General features: G+C 47.0%; 1 protein-coding gene across 1 annotated transcript; it reads right to left on the bottom strand.

Moving 5' to 3' along the window:
• Window positions 1-6,236: 6,236 nt before the first annotated feature.
• Window positions 6,237-21,619, bottom strand: LMO2 (LIM domain only 2). Its single transcript, XM_032960033.2, has 3 exons — window positions 21,409-21,619; window positions 18,239-18,454; window positions 6,237-13,492 (listed from the first exon to the last, which is right to left on the bottom strand). The coding sequence occupies exons 1-3, from the start codon at window positions 21,447-21,449 to the stop codon at window positions 13,270-13,272; spliced, it is 480 nt and encodes a 159-aa protein (XP_032815924.2). The 5' UTR covers window positions 21,450-21,619; the 3' UTR covers window positions 6,237-13,269.
• Between the last annotated feature and the right edge of the window lie 435 nt (window positions 21,620-22,054).

The raw sequence follows: 22,054 nt of genomic DNA, 5'->3' as shown, positions 1-22,054 counted from the left end.
AGCAGTCTGAAGCGAGGACAAAATGCGTTCACACTGACAGCGTGACGTGCGGGAAAACTTCAATGTGAGCTCAGCAGTGTCATGGGCAACTCGCGGTCATCAATAATGACCGTCAAAACATTCTCTCCCTTTCTGATTTCGCCACCTATAATTTGTCGATGGGCCCTTTAAGCGGCCGCCTGTCAGGACACGGCCAGTGTGTCCCGTCACGTGTGCACGCGGTTGTTGCCGGTCTCTGTGTGTCCATAGCCGCGCCGTGTGTCCACTGCTGTGCGTGGCTTTTTGCTGGAGTGTTTTGCGTGCGGTGGGTTGACGGTGCCGCGTCACCCAGTGGAGGGAGTGGAGGGGGTGATTGGCGGTGTACTGTGGTGTACTTTTGTGGAATTGTCTCGCGGTGCCGCGTGTCCTGCCTACGACCAGAATTACGCGGAATATTCACACTCTCAAAAAAAGCTTAGCAGGTTTGAGCCTGGATAGTTCTTGGATGGACGACCAGCACGAAGCGCGATGCATACAACAGGTGCTATAGGCGCCCGCGAGGCTACGTTGTCAGCCGAGGGCATTGCAGTCTATTGTTGTACTGCACTATGCTCCAGTGTGCCTATGCTCTCTGCCTTCCCCTACCCACACTGAAACACGTGGGGAAGTATGGTCAAATAACCCCCATAGGCCCACGATGGTGTGGGCAGGGCTTCATCCAATAGTGGATCAACACAAGGGCTGAATGTACACTATTACATGGTTATTATTATTATTTACAGTATTAAGCGTTTATTTTATTTTGTCTTTCCCCCAAACGTCATCCTCAATGTGTAATAAAGAGTCCTCACGTCACGAGACACCCTCACCGTGCGTGGGAAGGGGGTGCACCTCATCCAGCAGTGGACGCTGCATGCACATGGTGCGTACTGGAACTGAGTTGCATTGCGCGCAGTGCCAAAGGGGGAGGGAGGAGGGGGGAGGGAGGGGGTGAAGGAGGTTGGGAGGGAGGGAGGGGGGAAGGGGGTGAGGGAGGGAGGGAGGCAGGGGGTAATGGAGGGGGTGAGGGAGGGAGGGAGGGAGGCAGGGGGTGAGGGAGGTTGGGAGGGAGAGAGGGAGGGGTCAGGGAGGCAGGGGGTGAGGGAGGGAGGGATGGAGGGAGGTTGGTCCCTCGTTAGGAGGAGACGCAGCCACTATGGGAGTCGTGGGTGTCTGGGCCCCCCTCCCTCCCTTCCCCCACATCAGTAGGTATGGCTAAGAGACACCCACGATATATATGTATGTATATGTGTGTGTTTGAGGCGAGGCGGTTTGGTCCGTGTTGTACTCCATTCAGCAAGGTGACGTCACATTCCGATTGTGCCGGTGACGGAAAACTTTCACCAGCACGGTGGCGCACGAGGAGCGAGGATCAGGTCCTGAGTCATCAGCAGCAGCAGTGGGTAGTCATGATGTCGATGTTAATATCATCCTGAGTCAGGGCGTTCGGGAACCAAAATAACGAGAATTGTTTTTTTTTTACTCAATAAAAAAAAGATGTCAAGAGCCGCAATGCACTGCGTGCTGACACGCGAGTCGGCGGCTCCTTGATAAATCACGTCACGACTACTCAAGGAGCCGCAGCTTTACGAACGCCACCCCCACCCCCCCCCCCCCCGTGATTGACGTCCGAGAGAGAACTTCTCTTCGCCGCGACGAATTTGCGGCGGGGAGAACCTCACCGATCCTATCCGTCACCAAGCCAATATCCACCGGGAGCCCTTCGCTAATCGGACACCCTCCTCCCCCTCCTACCCCCCAAACTGCCAACGTGTGACGGCCGTGCCTCTGCTTGTTAGTGGCGTGCGCGTGTGTGGCGTGCGCTGGGTGGGGAGCGGTGGCGCAGCGGTTAGCGCGCCGCGCTCCGAACCCCGGCGACCCCGAATCCGAATTCCCGCTTCACGATTAAATAGCAGTGGCGAATATCTGAACCGGTCCCGCGCCTCCCCTAGGTCGACTCGGCCTCAAACGAGTACTGTCCCTGGCGCGGTGTGCAGTAGAGTGTCGTAGACATCGCCACTGGGGAGACAAAGGCGGTCGGGCGTGGTTATGGCTAACCCCATCCAACCCCCCCCCCTTCGTGTGCCGTGCCGGCCTTCATTGAGGTGCTCGCCAACAGCACGTGCCCCAACAGTCTGCTGAAAGGCTACACGGGGGATCTTTGTCTCTGTGCCTGAGTGTGCATTTCAACTGCTGTGCCCCTGCGCGCACGTACCCTCAACGCCTCGCAGCCAGCCCCCCCCCACCCCACCCGGGGAGCCGTTTTTTCTGAGAAATTAATGAAGCATGATGTGTGAATTCTGGGCTCCGCAGTTCCTTACCTGTGACAGCCCTTCACTGGCCGCTGAAAGGCTCATTCACCCGGCCGGGCAACAATGGGCCCGGGAAGGCTGACCCATTCACGCGGGAGTCTATCATTCCGTGTGCGGCGTCTTCAGGCAGCCATTCAATGGGAATACTAATTTCGCTTCTTTATCTTTTCTGCATCAATCAAGCGTCCAATGGGGCTTTCAGCGAAATAAAAACTTTGTTTACAAATTGACTTCAAGGGAGCCCCTTTGCCGCCAATAGGCGACGGCTGGCACACAGTGGCTCGCTCGCTCTTTCTCTCTCTCTCGCTCTCTCGCTCCCTTTCTATTTAGAAGTTGAATTTCGAGTGTTCTTCCTTAATGCCACCGTTTGCTGTTACACACATGGCGTGGCCGACGAGTCCACGGCAAGGTGAGCAGGCACGGTGTGAAGCTCGCCTTCTCACCTTGGCATCAAAATATCTCAACACGTGTTTGTACAATTATATTTCTCGTCATTATATATACTGCGCTTTCATAAATTCCCTGCATTTTTATACACTTAGCATGGGCAGTTTTCTCTTTTCCAGTAGGTGACTATAGGAGTGCTATGTGGCACATATGAGTGTATATATACGTTGAACTTCTTTCGCACCGTGCTTAGCCAAGCGTGCTAATCGGAGGTGCGCAAGTATGGTGACGGTGGCTTGGGGAGGCCTTCATCCAGCAGTGGAGTTGACCCATGGCTGACGATGGCCACACGAGTGGAAACGAAGTGAGCAAATTCAGGAAACAACATATCGCAGTCACGCCAACGCGATGGTCCTCTTATTTGTGCAGTCCTCTGGACTGCAATCATCCTCAGCAAAATTGCGGAGTTGCAGGATTCCTATTTTGACATCCAGTACTGTGCATGAAAACAGACACGAGCGAACGCGTGTGAAAACCTGTCGTAATAATAATATTATTAGGTTATTTTGGTAATGTCACGTAGATAGAAATAATCATAAAAATAAAAACCACGACGTTTCGATCGCAACACAAGCGTCGTGGTTTTTATTCTTATTTTTTTTTTCAATCTAAGTGACTTTACCGAAAGAACCAAAGAATTCCTGCAGTCACGAAAGTTTTCAGTCAAAATAATAATAATTATCACATTGTCAAAGTGTAGACATGAATTCCCGTATGCATAATGCGCTCCGAAGACAACAACGTTTCTGATTTCATCATTTTTTTTTGCCACGGACAGCTCAAGCGATGCCTATCCCTCTTGTATTTGAATGGAGATTGGCGGATGATGGGGTGGGGGGGGGTAGAAGAAGAAAAAAAATCCCGTCACTTTGTAAAGCTGAGAAGAGAGGAAAAAAAAGCATCTGCTCAGCTGTAGGGGTTGCGAGTTGTGCCTGAATGTGAACATATGGTGAGTTAATTGAAGTCGAGGCAACTATCGCGCACCCCCGGTGCCCGTTTCGCCTCTTCCTCCCCGACCGCGGCCGAACACCGCAGCTACCGACTGTGACTAAAGTGGACAGAGGCTCCCCCAGTGGGGAACACGGCCGCTGGATTTAGCCGTGACCAATTAGGGTTTGTCCCGTCTTTTGTGCATAATTTCACCGTTTTGGGCTTGTTCGCGACTCCTTTGCCCGTGCAAAGCGTCGCACAATGTGCGGAGCACGAGTCCGCCGAGACGTGTCGTTGTGAATGCTCGTCGGCAGCATCGGCCACGGTCAATCCGCTGCTGGATGAACGGTGGCCTCCCCGATCCGCCACCAATCTTTCACGATCCTGTGATGTGATAATGATCCGCCCAGCACCTTTAAAATGAAGCTACAAAACTTTTTTTTTTATTTTGGCAGGTAAGGCCCACTGGGCTATATCGCTTTTTTTTTTCAGAAGCGACCAAGCCACCAATGATAGCCCAATGAAGTGGCTCACCACATGGACACGTAGAGCAGCCAAGGGAAAAACCGAAGGACCCGGAGAGAAATGCACGCGATCACGGGGAGAACATGCAAACTTCAAATATACAGCAGGCATCAGGGTCGGAATCTAACCCACGACCTCCTGTATACCGAGCGAGGTAGTTAACATCTCACCACCACAATATTTCTCTAAATATAAAACTGATTTCTAGAGAGCAGCTTTTTGTGTTTATTTTGCTGTTCTTCTTGCCCTGCACCTCAGATGATCACAGTTGGTTACGTACGGTGCGAAAGAAGTTCAACATACATAAGTACTTTCAGATGCATGTGATTCCTTGGCTGCCACTCCATCATTACAGTTGACCAATGGCCATCATCCCTTTTGGCAATGTGTCCCGCCCATGCCCTCTGACATTTCTATAGGGTTTGAAATGTTGTCATTAGCCTGTGTATTTTCCTAAATACGCGTGTTCCTCTGTTTTCATTTTAAGCATGCATCTCTCAATTCTCATTTACACACTGTTATTCCATTTTTGTTTTGTTTCATGACCATGTTTCTGAGCCATAAGTCAGAGCGGGTAGTGCGCTATGGTTAAAATGCCATTCGCATGCAGTCAATTCACGTAAATCGTTTATTCTGTTGTATTAAAAAAATCCCATGGTAGCATTGGAAAATCGAGTAAAAAGAAATGAAATAATCCGCACGCTATAAATATCTTCCCAGTGGGATGAGTTTCGAACTTCAAAATTTCAGGTTTTTAAGGATAATTTTGGATCTAAATTTGGATCATCTTTTGAGAGCAAGGTTGGCTATGTATGGTGCAAAATAAGTTCAACACACATGCATACATACATCAGCACTGGCAGGGCTAAGTGGGATCTCAACTAGACTTTGGGCTCACCATGCCCAACAGTGGAGTAATTCTGGAAGGTTTTGCTGCTGTCGGTTGTGCCATGGCAGATATGATGCAATGGATATCATAACGCTGATAATGTGGAAACGCCAGTGGATTAAACACAAGATGAGTAGTTGTCTTTTAAAAAAATGTACAAAAGAGGTACAGGGGCAGCGCTGCAATTGCTTGCTCACGCCACTGCTGGTGTAAAAGGGCCTCCACTCGACGGAGCCCTGGAAAGCCCCCTCCAGAGGGTATTTTGGCCTACTCTTCCACACTTCCCAGATCTATTGGAAGTGGTGGGAGTACAAACACTTGAACCCCCCAGCACACGCGACCTGGCCATCGACTATGGTGAACCCATTTACTGCTGGGTGGACAAGAGTCGGGATTTAAGCAACTTCGCTTCGACTGCCACCGCTTGCTTCAAGTGCCGCCGCAGGGGATCGAACCGGTTAACCTCTGCGTTGCAAGTCGCGTGCGCTAAGCATCACAGCACGACAGCATTCCGGTGGGCATGTTCAAGAACCTGAATCCCACTGTGCAGGTTGGGATTGGCGAGGGGCCACTTTGAATCCATTCTCCCAAGGCGAAGGCATTTTGAACCGGACGCCACTGTTTAGGTTTATCGTTGACTTGTGCGTGTGTACACGTAAAGCCCTTTTTTTGTCAATCCACTGCTGGATTAGAGCCTCGCCATGGCGTGCGGGTCATGGGGTTATTTCACCATACCTCACCCTGCTGAGAACGGCAGAAGTGGCTGGGCCATTGTTTAATAATTTTTTTAGGGGTAGATTTACAAACTGTAGCTATATTCTTGGTTCTTTCGGTAAAGTCACGTATTTCGATAAAGTCACATTTTTTTATTATTTTATTGTTTCCCTTCTACGTGACTTTACCGAAAGAACCAATAATATGAATCCCTGCAGTCACGAAAGCTTTAAATAAAAATTTTAACTGTAGCTAATTAATTCATTGACTCTGCCGATGAGACCACGAAGGTAAAAATTGGTTGACTCGATTAAATGAATGCCACAGGGTAATATGGTTCTCAACATGCAACACATTCATGGATTTTCTTTTTTTGTGGACATAAAAAAACAGACGTCTCATTATTCATGGATAATTAGGTTTATTGTCTCAATAATTAATTGCTGTTATCTACTCAACACAAGTATCGATGATTAATGCAGTCATAGTCGTCCAAGAGATGCTGCTATTATTGTAATGGGTAAAGTGTCGCGGAAGAGTAGGCCAAATTAACCGTATGGTGGTTCACCGGGGTACCATAGTTCCCCGGCTCTTGCATAATGTCCGTGATGCAGTCATTTTTAGTCTATTGATGGTCGGCGATACGGCAAATCGACTCATCTCGACGAGCTGTACACAAAATGCACTATTCAAAGTTGATAACGGATTTTTTAATGCTGTTTGGCGTTTCGACATCGCGAAGTGTGGCAGTGATTTCGGATTGATTGGGACCCCAGTCGCAGAGTTAAGTAACACCCCTGGAAAAAAATAGTGTCCCACAAATAAAATATTTAATTGCCTCGGCCTATTTTGTATTATTTGGTACCCCGGGGTACCGTCATAATGATCAAATGCCCTCCGGAGTGGAGGCCCATTTTGTATTATTTGGTACCCCGGGGTACCGTCATAATGATCAAATGCCCTCCGGAGTGGAGGCCCTTCTGGCAGCAGTGACATGAGCAATAAATATCAGGGCTGCGCCTTTACCTTTTTTCCATGTCAAGATTTCCGTATTCAATCATCATTTGGCTGTTTCAGTAAAAAAAAAGCTATGCTTCAAAGCAGCTCTCAAGCCTGGGGTTGGAAGTAGTCTGGTAACATCATTTGCCTAAACGCAAGTTTTTCCCTGATCCAGCGTGACTCTGCTGCCTCCTAGTGTTTCAGAGAAGTATTTCTGTCTCTGCATTGAACAAATTGATTGAAATTCCCTTTGAAATCCATTACGATCAGTAATCCGTGGCTATGCACTTCCATTCTCGCCACTCACAGCCCGATTGTCACAGGTTATTAAGACGCAGTGTGTCGTTGGAAATCGCGCACACACACACACGTGCTGTTCTGAGCACCCAGACTAAGGAATGAAAGCGTTGTTATGTTTCATCAGGCAATGTAGAGCAATGGGGTCGTCCATAAATGACGTCACGCGATTTTGGACGATTCTTGACCCCCCCCCCTCGTCACACGGCGTCACAAAAAGTCAGACTTCCTCCTCAAATATGACGTCACAAAGCTCTGCCCCCCCCCCAAACCATATTTCCATTTTGAAAATAGAATATGCTTCAAATCGCTTTAAACTATTGTCATCGTAGTGCGTATTTAATGCGGCGCTGCACTCTGATGTTGTAGGAGAAAACATTTATTTAAAAAGTCTATTTAATTAAGTAGAACGTGTTGTCTATGTTTATTGAAAGTTGCGCATTTTGATATGACGTCACATTTCTCAAACACACCCCCCTCCCTCGTCACACATCGTCACAAATGTCTGACCCCCCCCAGGTGCGTGACGTCATTTATGGACGGCCCCAATGGGTAAATGTGCAGCCCAACAATCGCTTTCTCGCGCAAGTGCTGGCAGGAGAGACTTATTAAGTTGGTAAGCTATTTCTTGTGCTATTAATAAAATAACATTCGCACCCCGCTGGATATTAAGGCACGCGTTATGAATTCAGCGTTTTATTTCTACACACATTCATACTGTTTAATGTTTTGGCCCAATGAACCTTATGGCGGTGACCCCGGGGTACCATAGCACCCCGACTCTCGCATAATGTCCGTGACGCAGTCATTTTGAGTCTCTGTTGATGGTGGGCGATGCGGCAATCGACTCATCTCGACGAGCTGCACTCACGATGCACCGCTACGGTGCGTACCGCGAGCGTTCAGGGATTCAGCGCTAAACGTCCTCGCTGCGTTACGACATCGCGGAGTGTGGCACTGATTTCGGATTGATTGGTGCCCTAGTCGCCGAGTTAAGTAACACCCCTCGAAAAAATAGTGTCCCAGAAATAAAATGTTTAATTGCCTCGGCCCACTTTGTACTATTTGGTACCCCGGGGTGCCGCCATGAAGATCAAAAATGTACAACACAGCTGTCGTAGCAAATAAATAAATAAATAGACACACAATTTTCGTTTCCGGCTACGAACAGCATTTATATGGTGATATACAAATATGAAAGGGGCAGATTCCACCCAACTCTGTAAATGCTGATAGAGCACCATTGCCATTCCCATCGGGTGCTTTGTCTCATAACCGCGCCATTACAATATATACCAAACGTCACATATCCGCCCTACCTAATTAATGATAATTAAACCATTTATAACCTGCACGAATTTCGCGAAACTCGGAGGCGCAGAATTAACCAGCCCTGTGCAGTTTTTGAACACACAGTGTGACCAGTGCCGGATTATTCAAGTAGCAAAAGTAACTACATATGGTACGGGCCCCGAACTTTCAAGGGCCCCGTGCTAAATGCTTTCAGGCTATCAATTCCGGTTCAGTGATTCTGCACTTGCTCTATTACTATAGTACTATACCGCCTTTAACTTTTATGAACGACTGGGTGTTTAAGGGTAGCGATTTGTCGTATTATCTGGATGTGTAGCAAATGAAAAAATACAATTAAGAATACCGGTCTATACCATCAGCCCCCAGCGAGTTGGATATGTGATATTGGACTGTACAGATAAATGTATAATTCATATTAGTGACCATCTGGCAAATACAACATTAATGATCTTATTCACGGTGAGAGAAGTTAATAACTTTGGCCAATTGGCCCAATACTTTGTACATTATGAATGTAACATTTCAGCCCTATCAGGTTTGATGAATTATCATGATTCGTGGTCACAAGTGAATTAGGAATCTATCGTGATACAATTTTTACTGACTTACTATAAATTATAAATACTGGAACACGTTTTGTTACGTGTGTGCATACACGATGCGCTTTAGAATATATTTTAATCGACAGATCGTTCCATTCCAAAAGAACATACCAGGTTGTAAACGGTTTTTATTGCTTATCATTAGAACAAAAGATGGTCTGGACGTGGCTTAAAGGTCATAGCCACGAACTGGCACCACTGAAATATTTTGGGTTTGAATCTAGGCAGCCACCTATGGCTAAACTAGGCTGTCTCAGCCCAGTCATTGATTGTACAAAAAAACACAACGTATAATATTCGATTTCGGCACTTAGTTTGGCTAAATTACAGTTCTGAGGATAGAAATTACTGGTTTTACCGTAATGTCACGAACAAATTATCTCTGTAGCAAGGTGAGTGGAAAATCACTGCGCCCCCCCCCGCCCCCCACCATTTGTAATTTCGGTAACTTGAAGTAATTCTGTGATGTCACCTTAGCAGACCATTCTCAACAACAGCGGTACATCGCTCTGCGAGACTTCCGATTGGATTATTTGTTTCGTATCCAGGGAAAAAGACGAAATATATAATATATGAAATACTGAATTCTGTATATAATGACAATATGTTACATCCCTCTGTCAATCAACTGCTGGACGAAGGCCTTCCCATGCCATGTCGGTTGTGGAGGTTGATTAACCATACTTCACCACGCCGGTCAGTGCGGGTTGGTGTCGGGATGGGGGCGGGGCAGAACTGGTTCAGTTATCACTCGCCACTGACGTTGACCATGGCTGGGAATCGAACTCAGATTGCTAGATTTATATCACCGTGCACTAACGACTGTGGCACCGTGTGGTGAACAATTACTATTGAATTATTTTTCATTTTAACAAGCAAGGCCCACTGAGCTGTATAGCTCTTTTTTCAAAAGCGACCTGGCCACGAAGTGGCTTATCATGTGTAAACTTATAGCAGCCAAATACTCCAAAAGGCACATTTTAAAATGTGCAAGGAAAAACCAGGGGACCCGGAGAAAAACCCACACACGACGGGGAGAGAGACATGCAAACTCCGAATATACAGCAGGCGTCAGGGTCAGGATCGAATCGACGTCCCCCCTGCATACCCGGCGAGGAAGTTCACATCTCGCGACGCCCAAGTAAGATCAAACAACCCCTGTGACAAGCACGGTGTGGGGAGGTCTTCATCCAGCAGTGGCCGGGCAAGGGGGCTGTAAGAAAGTATTATGTTAGACTAACCCTACGCTGTAAATTAATCTTATCATTCCAAACAGACGTCTATAACTGCGGGGCTTTAAATAAAAAAAACACGCTGAGCGCTGTTGGAGCAGGCACAGTGGATGACCACGCCAATCCTCGCCCCATTCTCCCAAGATATTAATCGGAGGACGTTTACTGACGCGAGGCAGCAGTTGCACATGGTCCAACTCCCAGCCCTGTGTGTGTTTTTTTTATATTTTCCTCTTTCCCCATGGCAGTGTTTCTCAACTCCCGCCCTCGTGTCCGCAGTCGATTTAATGGATTTGAAAACACATCCTGTGCAAGGTTTTTAAGAGTTTTTTTTGCAAAATACATATACACATATACGTGTATTCTCCCATTAGGGAGCAGCATTCTCATGCAAACCGTATTGCTTTAATACAAAACATAAAAATTCATCACATTCGTTAGTAACACCACCTTAAAAATAAATATGATAGGCGACGTTTCAGGCAATGGCCCTTCTTCATGTGCTGTGAACGGCCATTTCTCTTAACGTCGCCGATGATTTGCATTCTTCTTGTAAGGCAGTGTTGTTGACGAATGTCTATTTCTTTAATAGACTTCCAGTTGACACATTTAAGGGGACTCAACCCTCTTCCCCATTCTACAGTAACTCTTTTATCCACGATATCACCTGTGCATGCCACAGCCGACCTTCATCGAGGCAGGCCGTGCAACTATTGACAATCCCTCTCTTAATGACGCCTGTAGATTAATGTAGGTCATGGCAGTTTCGCAAATGGTAATGCTACGATAATACGGCAATCTCTGATGTCGCTGTTCAGGAGAGTGAGCCGTAATTCGGACGTGTACAGACTCTCTTCGCAATAGTCGGATGGCTACAGTTAAATATCAAAGAGGGTGACAACAAGCCGTGTGAAAATGTGTAGGGCATGTTTCACAGGTAGGAAATCTGCATCGTGTGGGCAGTCAATAGGCTTCCGAATGACAGATTAGACTCCGAAACAATATTTTAAGAGATTACCTCATTTTGTAGACTTAGCGTTCGCACAACTCTTATCTGTACATTTTTGCATGTAAGTTTAGATTTTTTTCCAACAATATTCTTGTATTACATATTTCATTATTCTATTCCATTATCATCTACATTAATCGACAGACGCATATGTGAAATGGATTGTAAATGTGTAAACATGTTTAAATTGCCAAATGTCATAATGAATTTACACATATTACGGCTGTAGCAATGCATCAATTCATCAGTAAATATTGATTCTTATAGCCACGATACACACATCAAATCACATGCGTGAGAACCAATGTTTATCAGTTCTTATAAGTGTAATGCCATAGGTTCGCGTGATATTTTCGGCCATGAGAGGCCGCTAGAGTAACCACAATCTAATTTATTTATATTTTATTGAATTGAATAGTTGCCCTGAATGAATAATGCCAGTTAAGTGAAACATGGGTATCATGCGGAATGAGGTTTTGGGAACAAATCATTATATCCAGAACAAATATCCATTCACAATTCACCAGCAGAAGCCTGCACAAATACAGTATTGCAAACTTCTTTTGTCTGACTGCTATCAAGTTGGCTTACTTTTAAAAAAATGTATCCTCTTAAAGCAAATCCTTCTACAGCCTGACCACAGTGACCATAGATGTCAGAAAGTCCAACGCTCGTTTCGCACCATCGTCTGTTACGACAAAAGCAATCTCCGGACCAGGCAGTATTATTTACTCTTCAGTACCATTGCTTGTAATTCATGTCGGCTTTTTTGGGCCCAGAAGAACATTATTGGACCTCCCCTCAGAGGTGGTTTGTTGACTCAATAAAACTGAGGAAAATAATACTTTGCATATATACTGTATTCTCCGGGTTATAAGACGCTCCGGAAAGTAAGGCGGACGCTAATCTTGCGTCTACACCGCCGGTGGTGCTGAAGTCAGTCACTCATCGGCGCGTTTTGTGCGCGTGACAAGACTCGCTAAACTAAATTTTAAAAAAATCAACTTTTTTTGTTGTTTAAATACCAATGTAAGGCCCACTGAGCTATATAGCGCTTTTTTTTTCCAGAAGCGTCCTGGCCACAGATGATAAAAGCTGAAGTGGCTTATGTTGAAATGTAGAACAGCCAAATAAATCCTCGATACGCATGTTTATTAAACGAACCTCATGGCGGGTGCCCGGGGTCACCAATAACCGGAAGTCAAAATCGTAAATGATTAAAAACATTCGCCGACTCCGTCCCACCGCGCACATAAACGCCACGACCCGCCTGGCGCGGATCGCTCTGTCGTCGTGTCGTGTCCAAGCACAGCGATGACGAATGCGCAGAAGAAACAAAACTTTTAAACCTTGATTAGCGCATCGTGTAGAGCTCGTCGAGAGGAATAGATCGCCGTGTCGTTCGCCTTCAACAGACATACAACGGCGTCGCAACGCAGTTTATGCGAGAGCCGGGGGCTTATGGGACCCCAGGGTCCCGCCATAAGGTTCATTTGTAAACAGGCGTCAAGCACAGTTCGTTGATCGGCAGGTCGCGTGCCCGTGGAGTAACAGCATGGGTGCTCCCACCTCCTGGCCAGCGTGGAAGATTAGGCCAATACACGTGGAAGATTAGGCCAATACACGTGGAAGATTAGGCCAATACACGTGGAAGATTAGGCCAATACACGCACCTCTAGAGGGGCTCTCTTGAGCTCCTACTCGTGGAGACCCTTCCAGCAGCAGTGGCGTGAGCGAGTGACTGCTGCACCTCCATCGGACTCCTCTTGTTTTGGACCACACGCAACTTGCGTCCTTCTTAAACGTCTCTGTCGGTAGTTTTTGGAACGAAATATCCTGCATGGAGCCAGAGTGCCGCCTTTGGGTTGGGTTGGACTCCCCCTCTTCGAGCCCGCAAGCCTCTATCCTCCCAGAACCAGGCCTTCCGTCATCCATCAGCTTCTTGTGCTGCTGCTGCTGCTGCCATTCCTCCCCAGGCGACTCAGGTCATCATGATGTTGATCTTGCTCCACTCGTAGATGTCCTGCTCGCAGATGATGTCCGAGTTGACGAGGAGGTAGCGGTCGCCCACGCAGAAGTGCTTCTGGCAGGCGGCGCACTTGAAGCACTCGAGGTGGTACACCTTGTCCCGCACGCGCATCGTCATCTCGAAGGCTCGGATGCGCTTCCCGCACGACGCGCAGTGACCGTCCTGCCCAAAGAGCCTGGGCGACGCGGCGGGCACAGGCACAGACACAGGCGGATCTCGTAAATTCTCAATGCAGGTGGAAGGTGCGGGGTGGTTTTGGGTGGGTGGGGGGGGGTCCCAACGTTTTCAAGCCCAGTAGGCAGTGGGCCGGCACTTGAACAAGAGCAGACTGGAGCCCTAACGGTCGAGATATGTTTGGCTGCAGAGGTCCACACTGGGTCATCGGTGTGGACCTCGAGGTTGAAAACTCATTTCTTTAGCGCAGCTTTTTTGTGTTTCGTTTGTTGCCCCCCCCCCACCCCGCACGCTCCCGATTAGCACGGTTGGCTACGTACGGTGCGACATAAGTTCAACGTACACACACACCTATGTACAAATAGGGCCCTGCAGACATAAATAAACTCGTTCGACGCATTATTTCTGTTAAATGTCAATATAATGGCAATTGTCGTGAGTCTCAAGTGGGAGTTGGGGGGCAATCGTCCCTCCCCCCCCATCTCCCCGCCCCTTAGATCCGGCGCTGGACAGAGACGTCAGCCACCGGTTTAACTGGCCGCGGGCGAAGGCTGTGCCAAGCCGCGTTGTATTGTTATCATTAAGCCATGCTTAATCCACTGCTGGATGAAGGCCTCCCCAAAGCCGCTGCCACCACCGACGATCCTGCGACGCCACGTACACACGAGCCGATTTCACCGGACGTGTCCCACTCCCTGGCTGCCGCTCCGCCAAAATTCAAAACCTGCCCGAAAATTTTTACTAATGCCCCAGGTCACCCTTGCAAATGAGCTTTTCCCCGGGTCTCTTTATTTCTCACCTGGTTAAACAAAAAAAAAAGACTTGAAATCTTCACTGGACCAAGACTATGATGATATATTTGTAAAAATAAAAGAAATGCTGACTCAATTACCACCGATGACGAGGCTGGCACACATCCGTTAGCCACTGGTTTGCCGGTCGCACGTGGGGCAGAAGTGCATTATGGCAAAAGTATAAGTCCGGTTTATTGTTTTCCCACGTAAGCATTTAGTGCTGTGTACTCTGTGAGTGGTTTGTTAGCCCATGTTTGGCGTGATGAGGTGTAATAACTAACGGTGCCAACGATGCACCGATCCATCGAATGACATCTATTCTTACGCTTGCGATCACGTGCACCCAACCGTGTCCTTGAGAATCGATAGTTTTCAATTCGTATACGCTGTATGTAATGGATACGTGTCAGCCTGGACACCCTTGCAAATGTCATGCTCCATCTCAAGGTATTTTTTTAAATGTAATATAAATAAATTACACGTGCAGCTACTAGAGGATCTACTATTCACCATAATGTACGTGCATAAAATTATCGAATCACGATCCTGAAACGCAATGATTCATCGAATCGCCCAGACGTGGGTGGATGGATGAATAATTTCCACTCCGATTGTAAATACACGCTTGAATATTTTTGTGTTGACTCTGCACGTGAGCGACAATAATTTCCATGAAGCGATGCCCTTTCGCGTGTTTTTTTCTTCCATCTTCTTCGAAGCCATATCTATTTAACGTTGCGCCTTCTCAAAACAAAATATCGCCAATGTGGGAAAGCGGAAGCCACTTATTTTATTTATTTTGTCCCACCATCCAGCGCGCCCTGGCACTAATTTTGAAAAACCGTTAAGCTGTATCTCTCACACTTTATAGCCACGATAACATTCCTACAAGTAAAACCTGCGCGTATAAACCCACTGCCGCAAACAGGAAAGCTAATTGTCTCCACGCAACTCTATTTACATTTCAATAAACCTCACAGTGTTTTGCAGGAAATACCATTCTATGTTAAGTTACATAATAGTAACAATTTATTATTTACAGCCCTTTGTCAATCGATTTCCGGATGAAGGCCTCAACTACACCGTGTCAGTCGTGGGGGTTGTTCTACTATACTTCACCGTGCTGGTCAATATGGCTTGGTAAATTTAAGGGAGGCCAAAACCGGTTCATATTTATCACCACATTCACAAATGATGTTGGTCATGGCTGGAAGTCAGACTCGGCTTCTGGGTCCACAGCACAGTGTGCTCACCGCTGCACAATTAAATACAAATAGTTGTGTGTTTAATGTGCACAACATGTAATTATTGCATAATATTTCTCGTTAGAAACTCCGTATTTAGATATTTCATATGTATTTAGTTCCTCCGTTTTTGGATATTTATTACTTTACTTGTTAGGGAACAGAATTATTGTTCCATTCGTGAAAGTATGTTATTGATTGTTTTGCCTTTGCTGTATTATATTCAATTTGTGTTATGGGCTTCATGTCACAAGGGCAAATAAACTCTGCAGCTAGCTGTGGATGACCCCTTGTCAAAGGATAGTCCTTGAAGAAGACACTACATAACTACATCTCAAGTGACTCCAATAGACCAACAGGGTCTACTGTTTAAATTTTCTACAAATGTCCATCGTATGCCATTCAAACGCGAATTTAACATTCTTAGAGCTGGAATTTCATCAAAATTAAGTGGAAAGCATTTATATCATATTTTTTTGGGGCAGTCATTGGGTCAGGCCAAATACTCACACTGCACTACTGAAGCATGTTAAATCACATGCGGCTGAAACTCCGATTCCAACTATAACAAACTATTCATAATAATGGTCGCGAAAGCCTACGTGTTAAACTATAACAAACTATTAAACTAAACTCGGGCTCTCAGCAGTGTTGTCCAGGTGCCCGCTGACCCGAGACACCCAGCCACCTCCCACCAATGAAATGCCTCTAAACCATTAGGCTAAGAGAGATTATTGGCTGAGATACCATGGGACTCATCTCGGTGGTTCACATGAAGACCCCCTTGAAAAGCCCTGCAGTGGGAGTTATTTAAGCTACAAAATGCCTGTAGTTTTTTTCGTTACATGTTGGCTCTCAGAACTGGGTATATAACTTGGTAAATAAATAGCAAATACACACTTTAGGCAGGATGATTGTGTGCGCGCAATTGCAGATGACTGAAGAGGGGGTAAAATGGTCTGCACATTAACGCAAAGAAGCGGTGGAGAGGTCAACGTTTAGAGTTTCACTGACATTTAAGTAGGAACACATGGATTAGAGAACTTGCAAAGATGTATGGAAACATGTCTTTCCATCATTCTGCTTTTAAATCAAGAACCAAAAGTATTGCAATGATGATCCCTTGATTATAATTGTGGGTTTCAGCCACGCATGATGAAACCACGCTCTCAAGCATAGCGATTTCATAGTCTTCCTCCCCCCCATACAAAATGAGGCTTGTTATACCAATTCTGCTGGGTTATCAGATGTCAAACCTGTCAATCCCTACATTGTACCTGTCTTCTTGTACAGGGAGATTGAGTGTTCAGGTCCATATGGCGTCAAGCCGTTTTAATAGAAGCAAAATAAATATATTTGTTTATTTTTATCCCTTGTGATGGGACTTTGTAGAATAAACGTTGAGACTTATCAGGGCACGGGGTGTCCAATAAACTCTGAATAGGTCTGTAATAAGGTAGGGGACTGATAAGGGGCTGACATGCATGAGATGTCGTCAGTCATTCGTCAGTATCCATTGCTGAACCATAAAGATACCCATTAAAACACGTGAGACATTGCCTCTTTCGCGAGGGCCACCTGCGTCAGATCGAGTGAAAGTCACCGGCGAGAGCACTCCGTCACAATGGTGACCACACTCCTCCATTAAAAACGCAAAAAACCTATACATTATGTTAAATCAATCAATGACATTTCGTTTCTTCCCACTACCCCCCCCCCCCCTCCATCTCAATCACCAGGCAACTCCAGCCATATTCTTTTGGTCTTTTGGTAAAATATGATAATAGGGTTTTTCCCCTTTTTTCTGGAAACAAAACTGAAACCTTTTTACAAGGATTCGTGTCTGCATTAACCACAATAACTGCAGTCAAAATGCAAACAAAAAACATACTATGATAATATATGCATTGTCCTTGAAACTGATTGGTCCACACCAAGGGACGGCTCTCTTTTGAGCCTCGACCCAATTGGTGTTCGACCAGATGACGCCAAAAGGCGTCACACAGCTCAAAGCCAATGCACTATCAAAGTAATGAGGGCTTCGGAGTGAAAAAAAGGGGAAAAACCCTATTATTACATTTTGGTACTGGCAAAGGAGGTCTAATGATGTAGATGCTCACCCCGAGCCCTCATTACTTTGATAGTGCATTGTCTTTGAGCTGTACGTCTTCTGGCGTCATCTGGTCGAGCACCAATGGGGTCGAGGCTCAAAAGAAAGCCGTCCCTTGGTGTGGACCAATCAGTTTCAAGGACAATGCATCATATATTATCATAGTATGTTTTTTGTTTGCATTTTGACTGCAGGTATTGTGGTTAATGCAGACATGAATCCTTGTAAAAAGGTTTCAGTTTTGTTGCCAGAAAAAAGGGGAAAAAGCTATAATTACATTTTGGTACTGGCAAAGGAGGTCTAATGATCTTTTGGTAAAGTTACGTAGATGGGTTCAAATGAATAAAAATAAAATAAAACTACAACGTTCCGATCACAACACAAGCGATCGTCCTGATGACGATCGCTTGTGTTGTGATCGAAACGTCGCAGTTTTTCATTAATTTTATTTCTATTAAATTTTAACCTCTAACTACCTGACTTCACCGAAAGACCCAAAGAACATGAATGCCTGCAGTCACGAAAGCTTCAAGCCAAGGGCTCCAGCCATTTCCCGAGCAAAACCTCTCCCCCCCCCCCCCCCCCCCCCCCACGGTTACCGCAGGTAGTCACGGCGGCAGAGCTTGCGTCCGAGCTTGTAGTAGAGCCTTCGTCCCACCTCGCCCAGGCGGCAGCCGCAGAGATCGCAGCTGAGGCAGTCCTCGTGCCAGAACTGCTCGATGGCCTTGAGGAGGTAGCGGTCACTGATCGGCTGCCGGCACCCGCCGCACATCAGCATCATCGGCGGCATTCGCAGCACCTCGTCCACGGGCTCCCTGTGCGCGCGGTCGCACGCGCAGCTCCACGTCAGCGCACCCGTTGCCGGGGCAAGCATACGTACGAAGAACTTGACGCCGATGTTAGCCGTGACGGGGAGTTGAACTCAATGACCTCCCCCCCCCCCCCCCCGCACCTCACGTATTTATATTTGAAAGGGGGGTGGCGAGATGTTAACTACCTCGCCTGGTGCACAGGAGGTTGTGGGTTGATCCCGACCCTGACGCCTGCTGCTGTATATTTGGAGTTTGCGTGTCTCTCTCCCCGCAGTCGCGTGGATTTTTCTCCGGTTTTCACCTCCAAATTGATAAACATGCCTGTTGAGTATTTTCCGCTATACGTTTCCACATGAGATGTTAACTGCCTATGCCTGGTATACAGGAGGTCGTGGGTTCGATCCTGACCCTGATGCCTGTATATTTGGAGTTTTCATGTCTCTCCCCGGGGTCTCCTGGATTACTCCGGGGTTTCCCTCCACATTTAGAAACATGCATTTAGCGTATTTGGCTGCTATACGTTTCCACATGACAAGCCACTTCGTTGAGATTTAATTTGTGGCCAGGTCGCTTTAAAAAAAAACAATGTAACTCAGTGGGCCTTACGTGGTAAAATAAAATATATATTTTTTATATGTTCTATTGTTTAATTCCATCAGCCTATTGGCTTTCCAGGCCAATGTTATCAATCAGCAAACTCGGGACCGATTTCGACCATCTGGGTCTCATCAGCAGAGTCAGGTTCGTGAAAAAAAATGCTGCTGGATTACCGGATGTTATTGGCAAGAGCTCGCCATATGAAATATGGGACCCAGTTCAATGGCAAAGCAACACCGTTCACTAACTCAATGTGCGTTGCCATGCAGCAGCATCGGTAACAAAAAAAGAGCCTTACATACCCAGAATTACGCTCTTTTATCTACACAAATAACGAAACATTATTTAGTTTATTAGCCTAAAAATCAATACGCTCATTGTCTTTTGCACTGAATAGGAACAGTGAGTTTGATTCCAGGCCGCGACTAACATCAGTGGCAAGCGATATCTGAACCAGACCTGGGCTCCCCCTTCACTAATCTGCACTGACCAGCGTGGCAAAGTATGACCAAAGCCCCCCTTGAACAATATGGCATGGGGGGCTTTGTCTATTATTTACTCTGTAGCAATGGGGTCCTCCCGGATGATTGGGGTCCTCCCCCCAGATGATGGGATCCTCCCCACCTGGTCGATTATTATACAGACTCAGATAAAATACTTGACGGTACTGTTATGCAAAGAGGAACTTACATATGACACGTGGTAAGGTGGCTTTTGAACGAATAATACTTCCCAAATTCTATCCCTTTCAAGTACATGCACAGTACACATTACGTCGATCGTTGCACACTTCACACACCGGATAATTGCTGAACACGTCCCACGCAATGTGGAGAGGTGTGGGTCCACTTAAGAGTGTAAGACAAAGATGCCCCGTACAGCCTTTATCATAATATTGGGGCAAGTGCTGTTCGCGAGCGCAAATTAAGTCTGGCAACTTCAAATGTGGGTGGGTGGTGGCCAACACCACGCCCGGCCGCCTTTATCTCCCTAGTGGCGATGTTTGCACACCGCACCAGGTACTCATTTGAGGCTGAGTCGACCTGGGGGGAGGCCCAGATAATCGTCACTGTTGGCCATGAGCTGGAATCGAACTCGAGTGGCTGGGTTCGTAGGGCAGTGCACATCCACTGCGCCACCGCTCCCCACACAAGTGTGCCTCTTCTTCACTTGAAGCATGGCTCGTGCCCATGATCTCGAGATCATGGGAGATGGCAACGGTTTAGGGAGGCCTTCATCCAGCGGTGGATAATTCACGGCTGATGATGATGAAATGATCAATGCAGTAAAACTTGAAGACCCTATACAGTCGGCTGTGATGAGATTCGACGACATCGCTGCAGTAAAAATGGGTTCATGTTCACAGTACGGGGGTAACCCAATGCAGCTAATGTATGATTAATTACACATACAGCCCACAACATCCGTCACATATCCCGTCAACCTGCCAAAAATATACACTTTCAGAATATATAATTATATAATATAGGCTATGTGTTTCGCAGTCTATCCTCCGGGCAAAGTGAAAACGTTGACCGCGTGACATGTCTATTAGTTAATACCACGGCTCTTTGGTCAATCCACTGCTGGATGAGGACTTCCCCAAGGTAGTGAAGTATGTTTGACCATACTTCACTACCTTGGTCAGTTTAAGGTTGGGGGGGGGGGGGAGCGAGAGACGCTCCCACATCACTCTCTTGACTGATGTGAGCCATGGCCCAGGGAGTCGATCGTGTTTACAACTCATGCGGTGCGCTAACCACTGCGCCACCAACTCCACCATCCGTACAATCGCAATTATTCATCATCATCGGTAGCTATGATCGATCCACTGCTGGATGAAGCCCCGCCAAAAGCAGTCACCATCTCGCACGATCTTGCGATGTAACGATCCGAGCCTACACCCGTCCCTTCGCTGACGTCCTCTCTCCCGCCAGTCACAACTTCCCTCTGTGTGAATATTCGCAGGGCCTGATGAACTCGGGATTCCGAAGTACATTCTGCTCCACGATGGTTGCAACTCAGTCCAGTACTTTGTATCGCTGTGAAACATTTCCTCGGCGATGCGGTAATTGTATACCCATTGCCAGGGCATTATTAATTTAATATTCCGGGACGCTGCTTATACCACTGGCTCGGTGTATGGATCATCGGCGTAAGGCACTGCCACTGCAGTACGATGTACGGCAATCCACAATTACCCTCTACTGTATTATACCCTATATGTATCCCAACAGCACACACACCAACCGATGCTCGGCCAATAATTAAGCACTGTGCCTGTACGTACGCAGGACTTTAACCTTGTACTACGGTGCAATTCCGCGTGAGTACGGGCATTATAAATGTATAGGACTTACTCCGCTGGCTCAGTCGTTTTCCTGGAGCTTGATGTCGACATGTTGATGCGGAGACCCGCACGCACAACACACACAACACGCACACGCGCGCGCGCGCACCGGAGTGACACAGCCAAGCCCCAGTCGCGTTTTATAGAAGTGGCGCACAGAGCCCTACTGGCCAAAGCCAAACTTCCTCTCCGCGCTCGTCGTGACTCGGCGCACAATGGGCGGAAATTTGCGCAATAGCCGTTTGCAAGTCTCGCGTCGGGTTTAAGGCACGAAGCACTGAGAGTGCTCAGCGGGAGCTTCATTTCAGCCGGGTCTCTCCCCCTGTCAGCGACCGTCACCCGGCATACCACACCCAGTATACTTCTCGCTATGGTTGCGGCTACCGTTAAGCAATGTGCCACCTACATCGGTCTAATAGTGACACGCAAACTATATCAGTACCTGGCAGACCACACCCAGTATACTTCTCGCTATGGTTGCGGCTACCGCTAGCAATGTGACACCTACATCAGTCTAATAGTGACACGCAAACTATATCAGTACCCGGCATACCACATCCAGTATATTTCTCGCTATGGCCTTGGCTACTGATAGTTACGTGCCAGACACTCCAGTCTACCAGCGACCCGTGAAAATGTTCAGTGAGAAACGAATC

This window comes from Petromyzon marinus, chromosome 24, assembly GCF_048934315.1.
Source record: "Petromyzon marinus isolate PM22_M1 ecotype Great Lakes invasive population chromosome 24, UKy_Petmar_22M1.pri1.0, whole genome shotgun sequence".
NCBI classification, from domain to species: Eukaryota; Metazoa; Chordata; class Hyperoartia; order Petromyzontiformes; family Petromyzontidae; genus Petromyzon; species Petromyzon marinus.
This window is presented reverse-complemented; position numbering and strand designations above follow the sequence as displayed.

Excerpts from the sequence above, each read along its gene's own strand:
- LMO2 (XM_032960033.2), bottom strand. The coding sequence starts at position 21,449 with ATGTCGACATCAAGCTCCAGGAAAACGACTGAGCCAGCGGA. Across the intron at positions 18,455-21,408 it reads AAAACGACTGAGCCAGCGGA|GGAGCCCGTGGACGAGGTGC; the intron begins GTAAGTCCTATA and ends CCGCGCGCACAG. Across the intron at positions 13,493-18,238 it reads TGCCGCCGTGACTACCTGCG|GCTCTTTGGGCAGGACGGTC; the intron begins GTAACCGTGGGG and ends CGCGTCGCCCAG.